This window comes from Tigriopus californicus, chromosome 10 (assembly GCF_007210705.1).
Source record: "Tigriopus californicus strain San Diego chromosome 10, Tcal_SD_v2.1, whole genome shotgun sequence".
Classification (NCBI taxonomy): Eukaryota; Metazoa; Arthropoda; class Copepoda; order Harpacticoida; family Harpacticidae; genus Tigriopus; species Tigriopus californicus.
The window spans coordinates 7941217-7955273 of record NC_081449.1 but is presented as its reverse complement, the minus strand read 5'-3'; the positions used below and the strand labels follow the sequence as shown (position 1 = coordinate 7955273).

Below are 14057 nucleotides of genomic sequence, written 5' to 3'. Positions count from 1 at the left end.
ACGTGTCATTTTACAGTTTAGTAGAATCCATATCTTCTTTTTAGAATTGAATGATCTAGTTGAATGGTGAGCCAGACTGAACCAGGGACCAGTAACACGACTAGGTTTGGTCAAGTTATCCCAAGGAGGCTGAATCCCATTGGTAAAACGAATTGGACATGTTGGAACTTATTCACGCTGAAGACTTCAATGGAAGTTTTCAAGTGTAGGTTGACTTTTGGTCCAGAAGTGTCAGCCATGTTTATTCCGGCTGAATTTCGTGCCACACCATTGAAGTCTCAATATTGGGCAAGGTGGCTCTGTCACCCTACTCTTGTGTTGAGTTTCAAATGAAACATATAAATCATAAAATAGCAAATTTCCTTGTTCTATGTCTCATTGAATGTCATATTTTTTTGGTTCCTTTATTTCTTTGCTTGCGTTACGTAGGTTGACCAGGCAACATTTGTGGCTCCTCTCTGCACATGATTTACACACATGGTGCATTTATGATGAAGATGTAACAATTCAAGCCAAGTGACAGATATCCAATTCAATAATCGATGTTGGTCAACATCGTAGCATAAACCAAATTTACAAAGCTTTCACCTTTAATATATGAGCAAAATATTTTTTTCAACAACAATCACAAACATCACACAAATAAAGTACAGATTGGTTGTTTACAGCTCCACCAAAGATTCTATCAGATACCAGATAATTTTAAACAGAGTTATATGAATTGGATCATTCGTGTAAGAAAAAAGATGACTCCCTTTTATGCGTGTATGTATCCTAGTAAATGTTACGTTTAGTGAGGGTTCATGTTGCAACGAAAACTTTTAGAATGACCCATTTGTCAATTCTAAATAGCCTACTAGTCTATGAGGTGCCAAGTGTGAATACCCAAAAGTTGAATCCCTCTCAGAGACGAGAGTTCCTCAGAGTTACTTTCCTCTCCCCGTGTCACTATTTAGCCGGCTTTTTGTCAAAAACATGCATGAAAGCAAGAAAATACTCTTAGTAAAATATGCATTTAATGTCATCAATATTGAGCCACGGTAAAGTTACTAACAGCTTCTATCCAAAAGGAAAGCAAAGCACAGAACGAATAGTTATGTCTGACATTTTCTCAGGTTCACTCTAGTCGAAAAGAAGCACGACAAGGGTGATAAAGGTTGAAACCATAAAAAATCAGGTCCTTTTGAGTTTAACGGATTGGTTTTACGAATGGCTTCGTTAAAGTGCTGCTGTTGTTGCTCGGTGGATGGATAAAGGTGTTCTCTTTCAAGCACTACCATCACCACCACCATCATGGCCACCATTGAGTTGGTTGCACGCTCAGCATAGGGTCAGAGCAATGCCCGATGGATGGCGATCTGTTCAGTTTGAATAGGCTCGAAATCTTGAGCGCAACCAGAAGAGGGTATCTTGTGGTGTTCAGATTTGGGCAACTGCATGGTATGGTAGGTACTCTGTTGAATAGTATGTCTCAAAATTATGATCCATTGCCAAAATCCACCACGAGATAAGTGAAACATCATTGTTTCAAGCTCCATTGGACTTTGTGCTGACTCTTTATGAACGCTTTCGGATTAAATAGATGGATAGGTTTAACAGCAGGTGCAGAAATCGTATAAAAACCATAAACTTTTTCCTGTAACTTTTTCAAGGGTCGTAATTTATCTGTTCACGTGCATGCCTTTATTTGCGGGGATGTAGAAGAAGGTGAATTACATTGATGACGTTTAATTAAAGCGAACCTCAACCTTACAAACTATCAAAGACAAACTACACAAAGAAAAGCGGAATAAATGAGCTTCCTTCATGAATCAGAAACGTAGGCTAATTTTTTTTTTTTCAGATTGGAGAACAATATGACTTTTGGGTCAAAGCGCATGCGCTAAAGTCGTCGTTCCTCCTCTTGTAACTTGTAAGCGTATATACGGTATGTGTGTCTGTCTGTGCACTGGGTACCTCTAGTATTGTACACTACAGGGTGGACGAAAGGCAAAATACCCAACCACGTTCCACTGGGTCTGCCTATGGTTGGTGTTCAGCGAACGAGTCAAAATCTGTCACCACGGGGGGTCAGGTGAAAAGATTGTTCTGCACTCTTGAAGGGTTTCTATCAAATTTTCAAGATTATTCTTTTACAAAAAGGGCATCTCAAATCTTTTCCAGTCCATTTGATAGATGCATACAGGTGGTAAATTGTGCTCGTGACAAAAATTTTCCCACCTCTTAAACCAACGGCAGCCTACAAAAGTACGGCACATTGACCGCAAAATATGGATAAAATGTTGTTCATAGAAGGCTCGATAGTGTTTAATTTTCTGGAAAATTGAGTTCCTTTCCCAATTTGTACATCAAACAGGCCACCAAAGACAAATGCCCTTCTAGCTAGACACTTGTAGCCCCAGCGCACCCCATTATTTTTGGGGAAAGGGGGGAGCAAGGCAATATGTTTTAGAGGGATATGAAATAGTAGTGGAATTGGATATTGCCACGGGAAAAAAGCGAGAAGATAGACAAGACGAGAGACAGGAGAGAGCCAATAGCACGAGGAGGGCAAAGAAATGTCATTTTATGCTGTATTGTGTTCCCTGAGTGAAGAGTGAAGAGCCCCGAACTTTCCTCCTCTCCATTTCCTCGGTCTTCGTTCCAGTTCGCACTCCTGGCTCAGCCTTCTTCCAATGCTTGGCTTAGAACAAGGATGGCCTCACCTTGATTCCAGCGAGTGAGTGCCGGGAAAAATACTCGAAATGGTGGGAGATTGCTCGCTTGTCCTCCCATTTTCCACGACTCAGAGGGTTTGCTCAAGGTATGCTGCCTCCAGCTTCTACTGGTCCAACCAAGGCCACTACTTCTCCTTTGGCAGTGTACTCTTTCTTTCTGCTGAGCTCATATAAGGCCGTCATATTAGTGTCTGAGGAGCAGAGAAAGGAAGCAATGCAGTACTACTGAGCATTCTACGTGTACGTATGTACTACTTCCCGCACAAGAACCATCTCGAGCACAACACGAGGGAGTGAAGAAGCCAAACTATATTTGAGCTTCAGTTTCGCGGTCATTGGGTTGGTTGATGTTGTTGTTGTTGTTGTTGTTGTTGTTGTTGGCGGTGAATGGTGGAGAATGGTGGAGAATGGTAGGGGTATGACCGAAGGAACTTTGCCTTTGCGCCCCTAACCCACCTTGACCACTGCTTCACATCAGCCAAACCAAGATTGACTTGGAAAGGGTCCATGGAAATAGACGTTCCAATACTGCAGGCACTCCACCATTACACGTGGCCTCACAAACTCACAAACTCTTCTCTCACACATACAAACACAGCCACATACTCTGACGATACGAGGAGCCACCACTGACTACTTCTCTATGTGTGTGCGTGTGATCCCCGATCTGGTTCTTTTTCCTCTTCCTCTCGTCGGGAGGCTCATTGCTCCAGTTTCTCCTCCTATCTTCCCTATTCCCTGGTTTGCTCCCTTCATTCCATCTTCTCGTCCCAAAACACAAAAGACCCTCCCGTCCTTTCAAGTCTCTGATACCAACTACTACCTTGGTTCGTATGGTTGGTTATCCACCAGGGTAAAGGGAAAAAAGCCTGTTCTGCTGGGGTTGAACACTTCTTCACAATGGGCTTCATTAGAAACCTTGGAGACCTGATGATACCACAACGCTGGGATGGCACGCACCAGGAACAGGGATAGTTCGGGGAATGTTTGCAATAGTAAAAATGTAAGAGCAACAAGCCAATAGCCTCTACTAAAGATATTACTTTTCCATTTCTTGAACAATGACAGATCTCCAAAATGTGCACCCATCAATTGGTTTCAGGTAGATTGTTAGCTATTCTAAAGATCCTTGATCAATCCGTGACAATTTGCTTTGAAGATGATGCCATCCCTTCCCACTTCTATTTTGATTCCTCATCCAACCAATTGGTGAGAATTGAAAATCTACTACAAGTGAAAGGGTCAATATTTTTCAAAACATCTTTTGAACCCAATTGTCCATATATTTTGGCAATCGAATTGAAAGGCTACTTCTCAAGCTTTGGGTGGGTTTTGGGTTGTCAATAGTAACCTGTCTTTCTCATGCCTGCTCTCTCTCTCTCTTTCTCTCTCTTTCTTTCTCTTTCTTTCTCTTTCTCTCTCTGATCAAAGACAGAGCTGAGAAGTGAGTCGAAGTCGACCGCGATAGTGGGAAAACCTGGAAGGACCCCTGGGATTTCTATGAGCAGTCATTGTGGTATATCGTTAGGCATTCAATTCCTCTCTCCTTTCTCCTAACAACAACAACAACAACAACAACAACAGCAGCATCACCCGCTACTACCATCAGCACTATCACGTATAGAGATCGAGTATTGGTACATTGAGCCAGCACACATACACACGTACACACATATTACATATGGAGGTTGAGCCCCCTCGTTTTTATCCGACTTGCATTTGAGCCCAAATGGGAGTTCATTGCAGCCCCTCCGTTGTTGGTTGTTCTTCGTAGTCGTTGGGTCGTGGGTCGGCCTACTAATACTGTACAGTCAGTGGTTGTACCGCACAATAGGTGACTCCTACAGAAGTTTTTGCAAGGGATGAGATCGGAATCAATTGGTTCCGTCTCTCAGCGAAAATGAAGTGTCCTTATTCAATACTCAAGTTTCATCTGGGCTCGAATGGCTCCTTTCTTTGAGCTTGATTTCGGGGGAAGGTGGTGGGCATTTCCTACGTGCACATACTTGATAGTATGTACTAATTAGTTATAATTAATTCGTGTTCATCAGACAGTACCTCACCGAAAAGAGAAGAATATTCGGCCTTTCTGTTTTGCTTCGCCACAAATGTGAAGAGCGAACGAGAGAGAAGGGCCAAAGGATGAAAGAGAGGAATGAGAAGAGGAGGATGAGACTTGCTGCAACAGTTTGGAGGATCCCTCCCCCCCTTCTCCCCACCATCATTCTCTCTCTCTCTCTCTCTCTTTCTCACTCCCCTTCGCCTTCGTCTCTTTTCCTCGAGAGTTCATTCCTTTGGTAGGTTCGCCCACGTCTCCCCTCCACCGAGTGTGTGACGAAGAAGAAGGTAAAAGAGCTCAGCTGGAGACCTCAGTCAAAGGGGACTTCTTGCCTGGCACCAGTCGATCCTTTTCTCTCTTCTCGTCTCTTCCACTCCTCTCCTTCTCTCTCCGTCTCTTCTATCCACGTCGTTGTCCGTAGTATGTGCTGTTGAGCAGGGTTCGTCCCCACGTTCTACGTTGAAACCTTCTGAAGAGAGAGAGAAAGAGAGAGAGAGAGAGAGATACAGTAGAAACGGGCGCTTTCGAAACCCCTTGGTGTGCTGGTCTCCGGCATTGCCTGTTGTTGGCTTCATAACGAGTCAGTCGATGGGTAGCTCAGTCGGCAGAATGCCATGTAACAAGAAGCAAGGACGGTCCTTCCACATTTTGCACGTTTCGATTTGCCTTATGAATACTTGTCGATTTTTCATTACAACACTCGAGAGTAAGTGGAACCTTAACCGTTAGTGCAGAACTGAGTGTGCTCTACTCTATAGTGCTACAGTGGTGGCTGAAAGTGTGTGCGTGTGGGTATGTGTGTGTCGTCAAAACCCGGTCAACAAATCTAAACCTATGTCCACAAGCGAACCAAAAGGTACGAGTACGGGATCGTAAAGTTTTACAATCTGTTTAATCTTTTGATTGCCCACAATTGAATCTTGGGCTTATGTTTCCTATCATGTGAAAGGATCTTGGGGTCTACACACAGTCCCCCAAGCATGTCATGATGAGGGCTTTCAGTTCATTGGGATAGAGTAGATCAAAAACGGAGGCATAGAGCGGTGAAAAAAGTTTCCCGTGAAATCTTTACCCTGCTCCATTGTGCTGATACACCCAAATGAATGAAGACGGTAACACGAATTAATTTGTACTTGTACACCAACCACAAAGGGGGCGTTTCCAAGACGATGAAACCACTCATTTTCGGGCGTTAATGGTATCATTATCTCCTTCCAGTTTGAAAGGGCGATGTGCTCAAAGATGGGCCAAGGGGCAATTTAAGAAGAATGCCGCCGACATGAAAAACCACATCGTTGGCGCGTGCTATCTTCCGAGCAAGAAACAATTGCTCCCTCAACCGCCGTTTACGATCACGCCTCCCGATGATCCACCGGGGATGAGATCATGAAAAGTTCGAGTGTGGTAACTTGTTTACCCTTTGTCAATGCAAAGCTACTTGTGAAGAGGTCAACTGAGATCACGTCCGTCGATATGAATACCTCGGGTGCAACCGAAACCAACACCATTTTGAGAAAAGTGCCGACACCGACTCCGCTCGGAGACTCGAACAACAATAACAGCAACAACAAAGATCTGCGATTACCGAACGTGACCCGGAGGTCGATCACGCCGGACAAGAGAGATTCAAGGCGTTCCAGAAGTTCGCCTTTCTTTCGGAGTGAGGCGAACAGTGTTGGTTGCCAAGCATGGATTGATAAGCGCTTGCCGTTGATTCACTCCTTACTTTTTCTATTATGTTTGTCAGTGTATTGGAACTCGCTGGATGGTTCTTTTGTATTTGACGATGTGACGGCCATCCGAGACAATCGAGACTTACGCCCTCATGTTCCGTGGCAGAACCTCTTTGCCAATGACTTTTGGGGAACTCCGATGTACAAGGAGCATAGCCACAAATCATATCGCCCTCTGACAGTTTTAACTTTTCGTTGGAACTATGCACTTCATGGACTCAACCCTATGGGCTATCATCTCGTCAATGTGATACTACATGGGATCGTAACTCTTGTCTTCTTTAATGTTGCCAGAGTCTTAGTTTTATCGTCCACCGTGAGCTTGACCGCTGCCACGCTATTCGCACTCCACCCGGTAAGCTCTCAATTGTCTTTGGACATATGACCATTCCTCACGCTATCTATCCCCCTTTTCATGCTCCTTTGGAAGGCCACGCAAATTTATTCGCAGTATTGGCTTGCCATTTCGGTGGTGTCTAAAGCAACCTGTACATAGTACAATAGTCAGTACCGCGAGCTAGCGAACGAGTGAGGAGTCTGTAGTGCGCATCTATTTATCTATGTGTCTGTACTATCCATGAATTTGTCTTGTCCTGATCGCATCTTCTCTATTGCAGATTCACACGGAGGCTGTGAGTGGCATTGTGGGACGAGCCGAGCTTTTGTCCTCCTTTTGGTACCTGATGGCTTTTTTATCCTATACCAAAGCAGCCGGTCGTTCCAAGCGAGGCCAAACGTACCCGGTCGCTAACGGCTACAGTGGCAACTATTTTCACAGCAACAACAACAACTCTTTTCACCACAACTACCATAGTTCTTCAAGTAGTGGTACGGGGAGCAGCGGTAACACCACCACCACCACCAACAACAACAACAACAGTAGCAATTCAAGTTGTGCGCCAAAGAAACCCTTTCCGTGGAGTTGTCAAGCCACTTCGGCATCATGGGCCTCTTTCATGTGGTCCCTTCTGTTTATCACCATTGCTTTGTTGTGCAAAGAGCAAGGCATTACCATCCTGGCTGTTTGTGTCATTTACGAGCTGTGCATCACACAACGCTTACTTCTCAGCCTACCCACATCAGAGTTCCTGACAATGCGCTCCGTTCTAAAGGGCGGAGGAGGAGGAGCAGGAGGAAAGTTCTCGCCTCAAACTAAAGCCTCTTGCCAGAGAATTTGTGCATTGGTCTTAACCGGCCTGGTTCTTATGGTGATGCGATTGAAAATTATGGTTCAACTTCCCAATTTCTATACTTACGACAATCCAGCGGCCACGGCCTCTGCTCCGACCAAGCAGTTCACGTTTGGATACTTGACTGCTCTGAATGCATGGCTGCTACTCAACCCGAGCCATCTCTGTTGCGACTGGACCATGGGAACTGTGCCACTAGTCACCTCGCTGACCGACCCACGACATCTGAGTACAATAACTTTGGTCCTGACCCTGGCTGGGCTCATCCATCGCATCTTGAAAAGGGACAGATGTCAAAAAGAACTCCCGGTCGTTCTCGCTCTGACCGTGATCCCATTTCTGCCTGCTTCCAACCTGCTCTTTCCCGTTGGGTTTGTGGTGGCCGAGAGGGTCTTATATCTACCCTCGATGGGTTTCAGCCTCCTCGTGGCCATTGGATGGCACAAGTGTCACAAACGTCTTTCCACATTAAGGGACTCCAATGGCAGGAAAATCTTTACCCTCCTGTGGCGTCTGGGACTTGTGTTCTGTTTAGTCAGCCATGCTGCGAAAGTCTGGCTTCGCAACCTGGATTGGAAAGACGAATACGCGTTGTTCAGCTCGGGTCTGAAAGTGACGGATCGAAATGCCAAGTTGTTCAGCAACGTGGGACACGCACTTGAGAAACAGGAGCGCTTCGGAGAGGCTCTTCAATATTTCCATCAGGCTGTTATGGTTCAGCCTGACGATATTGGGGCGCACATTAACGTGGGCAGGACTTTGAATCATATGAAACGCTTTCAAGAGGCAGAAGTGGCTTACACCAAGGCGAAGAACCTCCTTCCCCAATCCCGAACTGGCGAGACCTATTACGCCCGCGTGGCTCCTAACCACTTGAATGTGTTCCTGAATTTAGCCACGCTCATATCTCGGAATGACTCACGACTCGAGGAAGCCGATCTCTTGTACAGACAAGCCATTTCCATGAGAGCAGATTACACCCAAGCATACATTAATCGGGGCGATATTCTCATCAAGCTGAATCGGACGCGAGAGGCTCAGGCTGTTTATGAAAAAGCCCTCTCATTTGAGCGGGGTAATCCTGATCTGCTGTACAACATGGGTGTGGTCATGTTAAATCAAAACAAGATCTCTCAGGCTCTGAACTACTTCGATCTGGCTCTGAAAGAAGATCCAGATCACCGTCAGGCGCTTATGAACTCTGCCATTTTAATTCAAGAGACGGGTATCCGCCAACTCAGACGGGTGGCCATTGAGCGTCTAATGAAAATCGTCGGCCCGGATGGACCGGATACCAAGGATGTGAATGAACGGGTACTCTTCAATCTGGCCATGCTTCATATGGACGATGGGGATCTGCCTTCGGCGGAGAGTTTCTTCCAAAAGGCCATTCAAGCCCAACCGGATTTCCGCTCTGCCCTCTTCAATTATGCCCTTCTTTTGTCTGAAACGGGTCGAGCTGCTCAAAGTGGTCCTCTTCTCCATCAATTGATTCACTATCATCCCGACCACGTCAAAGGGCTCATTCTTCTCGGAGATCTGTACGTCAATCACGCAGGAGACTTGCACAAGGCTGAGGAGTGCTACCGAACCATCTTGAAGTTAGAGCCCAATCACGTCCAAGGGAGGCACAACCTCTGTGTCGTGTTATTAGAACAGGATCCCAATCGTCTGGAGAGTCTCGTGAAAGCCAAGGAATGCCTCGAATCCGTCAGAGAATCCGCACCCAACGAGGATTACATTCTCAAACATCTTGGCATCGTCGAGGCCAAAGTTGAGTCCCTGACCGAGTCCATTCGCCTTTCAGAGCATCACTCACATTTTCCAGAAATGCCTTAATCCCAGACTTTCAGCCCAGAAACCAAAAGAGAGAGAGAGAGAGAAAGAAAAAGAAAAAGGAAGATAGCAAGACAGACACGTCACGCACAGAGCAAAAAGACAGAAAGAGCCTCCTCACCTTTACTTAAAGGTAGAAGAGCTACACGGAGAGAGGGGGGAGGGCGGGGGGGGGCCGAGTGCTGATGTCTTTCAACCGAAGTCTTATTCCTATCCCAATCCCTTTTCTGCACTCCCACATTACAATCAATCGTTTATCATCGTCATATCTACATATTCTACGTACACCTCCCAACCCCACAACACAAACACATCCTCCTGGTCCCCATTTATCTATCTTTAACCCCTTCGTGATACCTTTCCTGATCCTCATGAATGCAAATTCCAAAGACCAGCCAAACGTTTCCTTTAGTCTGGCGGCCATGTCAAAAACTATTCCCCTTCAAATGCAAACGCTCCATGTGATAATCTAAGCTGCGTGTAGTGTGTATCTGATAGCTAGCTACTACTTGTTCAAAGATAGGAAAGATGAGACTTCTTCTACTACTACGTACTTCAAAGGCCTGGCCTCAATCGAAGACAAGTAGTTAAATGGTCTATTCTGACCGTATCTGTTTAATGTCATCCACTAATCAATTATTTTCAGTACTTGTCAACCAACCACGTGTGTATTCTTTCAGTATTAATAAAAACCTTCCCTACCCTGTATCAAGTGTTTGAGAGACGCTTAATCTGGAAAGCCAGTTAAAGTGTTTCACGTGAGGAACAAGGCGGGATCATATGTTTAAAATGTTTTTCATATTGCACGTTTTTAAGAGATACATATTCCATGGAACAAATAATATTCTCCTTCACACACTTTTTTTGCACATCCTTTTATCTTTCTAAATTTTTTGCACCCAAAAATAATTGAGGCTGCAATGAAGCAATCGTAGTAAAAGAGAATCGTTACATTAACGCCTTAATATCATTATTTTTTTTTCATTCAAGCTAAAGACGTAATGTTAATGGGAGTGGATTTATACAATGCAGAAGGTTTATTTTTTTGAGTGAATCTCGAATTTTGCACTAGCATGTCTGAAAATATCAGCGGAAAAAAAAAAATTATCACCGTGTTATTTAAAAGTTATATTCCTGCCTTCTCTCAATACTTAATGACACTCATTGATAACCTTTATCAATACTAAGTGTTGAAGAAGCCCCTTCAATTGGAAACTGTCAAGATATTCTGAGTTCACATGTGGATAACAAAGTAACATGGAAATTTCATTGTAAAATTGCTGTGTTCTTAAAGGTATCGATTATTTCCTCTTCAATAAAAAAAAAAAAGTCAGATCAAACTGAACAAACATTGACAAAATTAGATTAATTGGAAGTAGAATATGAGCTACTAAAATCATCACTTTCCTCCAGGTTTTTGGGAGTGTGCCATAATGGTCTTTTAAAGTTTTTTACCGATAGTGTTAGATGGAAAAATAGACGAAAATGTCAAAAGGTTTGCCTACTTTTAGAATCCTACTTGCAGTGGATATTTGATAAATATTTTTTTTTTGAGAGGTTGCGCGGATATTTGATTTCCTTGCGATTGAGCTCTCTAGGCGTGAATCGTCGACCTATCTTAAACCCTGACAATATCTATCTTTTCATTTCATTCCGATTCGGAAAGAAACGTAATCAATCAGGCATATCATTATGCTTAATATATAAATTCCAGTAAGGCTCCTTTTTTGACGTGTTAAATGTAAATGGAGAGTCCTAAATCTGTCACTAGTTGTGAAAAGTTGTTGTGCTGAATTGCCACTGCATGCACACATCCATCCATCCAGTAAAGAGCCTGGTACTACCTGTCATCCCTTCCTTACTACGAGGAGCACACTTGCACTTGAAAGATACACTGACCTTCTACCAGTTGGTTGTTATCAAGTTTAGCAAGGAAAATGTGCTTTGTGCTGTCTCACAAACAAGATCAAAAGTGTACATAAGTCTCATCATGGTCCTTTAAAGAGAGCTCCCGAAGTATCATCTCTTTTTCTACTCCCGTGGTAATTGAACTTGTGCCTGCTAAGTTGCTAACCCCTCTCCATCAAAATATGCACTCAGATTCCAAAGTGAGTGGGAAAAATCGTTATGATTTGTTGCTTGTTGAAGTGGGAGTTTTCCAATCAGTTGAGGTTATGCATGAGTGCGAAGCTGGCTTAATTGAGGACAATGAAGCGCTATGACAATTTCACAGAAGACAGGATTGCTGTAGTGGACATAGTCCAAACCGCTGCCCAGAGCGATCAATCGCAAAGTTCCGACATGGACGTGGAACAAGGTTTCTCCAATCCACTGGCTTCTCAAGAACTTCAGGCCCATCATAGTCAGATCTTGGAAGATCACTCCGCTCCTTTGTCTGCCGTCAACGGACACCGACCCTCCAATGGAACCAGCAACAAGGTCAAGACTGATAATCTGGAATTCGATCAAATTGAAGTGTCTTTGGTGGATGATGCAGGTGCAGGCGTTCCAGACGAAGTCTTAGTCAATGCCTCTGATTTCTTCCTGGAACACAACGACAACTACAATCTAACTTGGCGGGAAGCGTCTCATCAAATATCCGAGGTGGCTGAAGATCCCTCTCGGCCTCCAATTCCAGGATGGAATGTTCCCTATTGTCGGTGGCGGTTGCGCAGGGTCATCGAAAGTCTCTTCTTTCGAGTGCTCACATTACTCTTGATCGTGATTGATATAATCATTGTGATTCTAGACCTGGCTTCCGGCAAGGATTTTGACGAGGTATCAACCTACCAGATTATTGACCTCATCTTTACCATCTATTTCGTGGTGGAAATCTTCCTCCGGCTGATTGCTCTAACTCAGCCAGTTTTCTTCGCCACGTGGTACAATGTAGTGGATTTCGCCGTGGTCCTCATCACTCTGGTGATCGTCATTGTTGGAATGACACACAACACTTGGGCGGAAAGGCTCTCGCTTCTGACCTTGCTGCGGTTGGTTCGGATCTTCCGTTTGATCCGGTTGTACACGGAGAAACAACAAATCGAAACGGCAGCTCGTCAAATGGTGTCTCAGAATAAGCGTCGCTATCAACAAAACGGCTTTGATCTTGATCTCACCTATGTCACGGCAAGAGTCATTGCCACCAGCTTCCCTTCCTCGGGACTCTGGGCATGGTATAGGAACCCCATTAGTCGGGTGAGCAAGTTCTTGAACATCCAACATCCCGATCGATACAAAATCTACAACTTATGCTCGGAAAAGACGTACGACACGGAGTACTTCCAGCACCGTGTGGAGCGTTTCATGATCGATGATCACAACGTTCCCAGCCTCCAACAAATGTTGGATTTTGCTCAAAGCGCCAAGAGTTGGTTGAATGCAAATCCCGAGAATGTCATCGTGGTCCATTGTAAAGGAGGCAAAGGTCGCACTGGCACCATGATATGTGTTTGGTTGGTGGAGGCAGGCATATTCACGAGTGCCAATCAGAGCCTGGAATATTTTGGACAAAGGAGAACGGACATGAACGTTAGCAAGAAGTTCCAAGGCGTCGAAACCCCCAGCCAAAGTCGTTATGTTGGCTATTATGAGGTCATGAAGAACCATTTAGGCGGCCAAGTGCCCCTTTCCAGTCCTTTGCTTCTCAAGAAGATCGTAATAAGGGGCATGATGTATGTGGGAGAAGGTAATGGCGATGACTTCTTCTTCAAAGTTGACCAAGGCAACGGGAAGGAGCTGTATTCGGCCCACATTGGATTCCGAAGAAACTGTCACGTTTCATACAATCCCGAGCGCGATATCCTGGAAATAACCACCGTGAATTCGCCCAAGCTAGACGGAGATGTGAGAGTCCTCTTCCAAACCAATTCCAAGACCGTGCCCAAGGGCTACGAAAATTGTCCATTCTACTTTTGGTTCAATACTGCTTTTGTAGCTGACACAAGTCGAAAACTCATTTTGACCCGAGAACAACTGGACAATCCCCACAAACCCAAGACGTGGCACTGTTTCCGCGAAACATTTCAAATCGAAGTCTTCTTTGCCGAAGGCACTTGATCCAAATTCGATAACCAATTTGTGTGGACTAGGACCCGCGCACCACAAAAAGACAGCAATATTGTATGTTAGGCAAGTCTTGGGCGGAAACCTTATTCTCAAGCACATTGAACTCGTGGACGAGCTAACACGAGCTTTATCAAATAAAACAAGTTTTGGCAGAAAAGCCATTCCAAGTCCCTGTGTGTTCCAAAACTCTTACCGCCGTTCACTGCTATGTTCCATAAGTCATTGGTGGACCAGAAGCCAACCAAGTTCGGGAAGCATCTGCAGTCTCAGTCTCGCTTGTCAAGCAAACGAGTAGGCCTGTGTTGTACACTTGTACTCGAGTAGCACGAGTTGCACACGTACGTACGTACTCTGGCAGCATCACTGCACAACCGGGGTGAAAGGACAAAAGGACATGGTGACAATAAATCCTATGAACACTCACCAAGTTTGGGTTAGAGGAGCAGCAAGCTTGATC

The 14057-nt window shown here is 44.7% G+C and overlaps 2 protein-coding genes across 2 annotated transcripts; both read left to right on the top strand.

Annotated features, from left to right (window-relative positions):
* Nucleotides 1-5352: 5352 nt before the first annotated feature.
* Nucleotides 5353-10243, top strand: LOC131888386 (protein O-mannosyl-transferase Tmtc3-like). The gene is made up of 3 exons (XM_059237228.1): nt 5353-5632; nt 5995-6864; nt 7127-10243. The coding sequence occupies exons 2-3, from the start codon at nt 6163-6165 to the stop codon at nt 9536-9538; spliced, it is 3114 nt and encodes a 1037-aa protein (XP_059093211.1). The 5' UTR covers nt 5353-5632; nt 5995-6162; the 3' UTR covers nt 9539-10243.
* A 1057-nt stretch (nt 10244-11300) lies between these two features.
* Nucleotides 11301-13770, top strand: LOC131888387 (phosphatidylinositol 3,4,5-trisphosphate 3-phosphatase TPTE2-like). The gene has a single exon (XM_059237230.1). It carries the CDS (start codon nt 11744-11746, stop codon nt 13589-13591), a length of 1848 nt encoding a protein of 615 aa, XP_059093213.1. The 5' UTR covers nt 11301-11743; the 3' UTR covers nt 13592-13770.
* Nucleotides 13771-14057: the final 287 nt, after the last annotated feature.

What these genes read in the sequence shown, in the direction of transcription:
- LOC131888386 (XM_059237228.1), top strand. Translation starts at nt 6,163, where the DNA reads ATGAAAAGTTCGAGTGTGGTAACTTGTTTACCCTTTGTCAATGCAAAG. An exon ending in CGCTATTCGCACTCCACCCG is followed by an intron (nt 6,865 to 7,126) that starts GTAAGCTCTCAA and finishes TCTCTATTGCAG; the next exon opens with ATTCACACGGAGGCTGTGAG.
- LOC131888387 (XM_059237230.1), top strand. Translation starts at nt 11,744, where the DNA reads ATGAAGCGCTATGACAATTTCACAGAAGACAGGATTGCTGTAGTGGAC.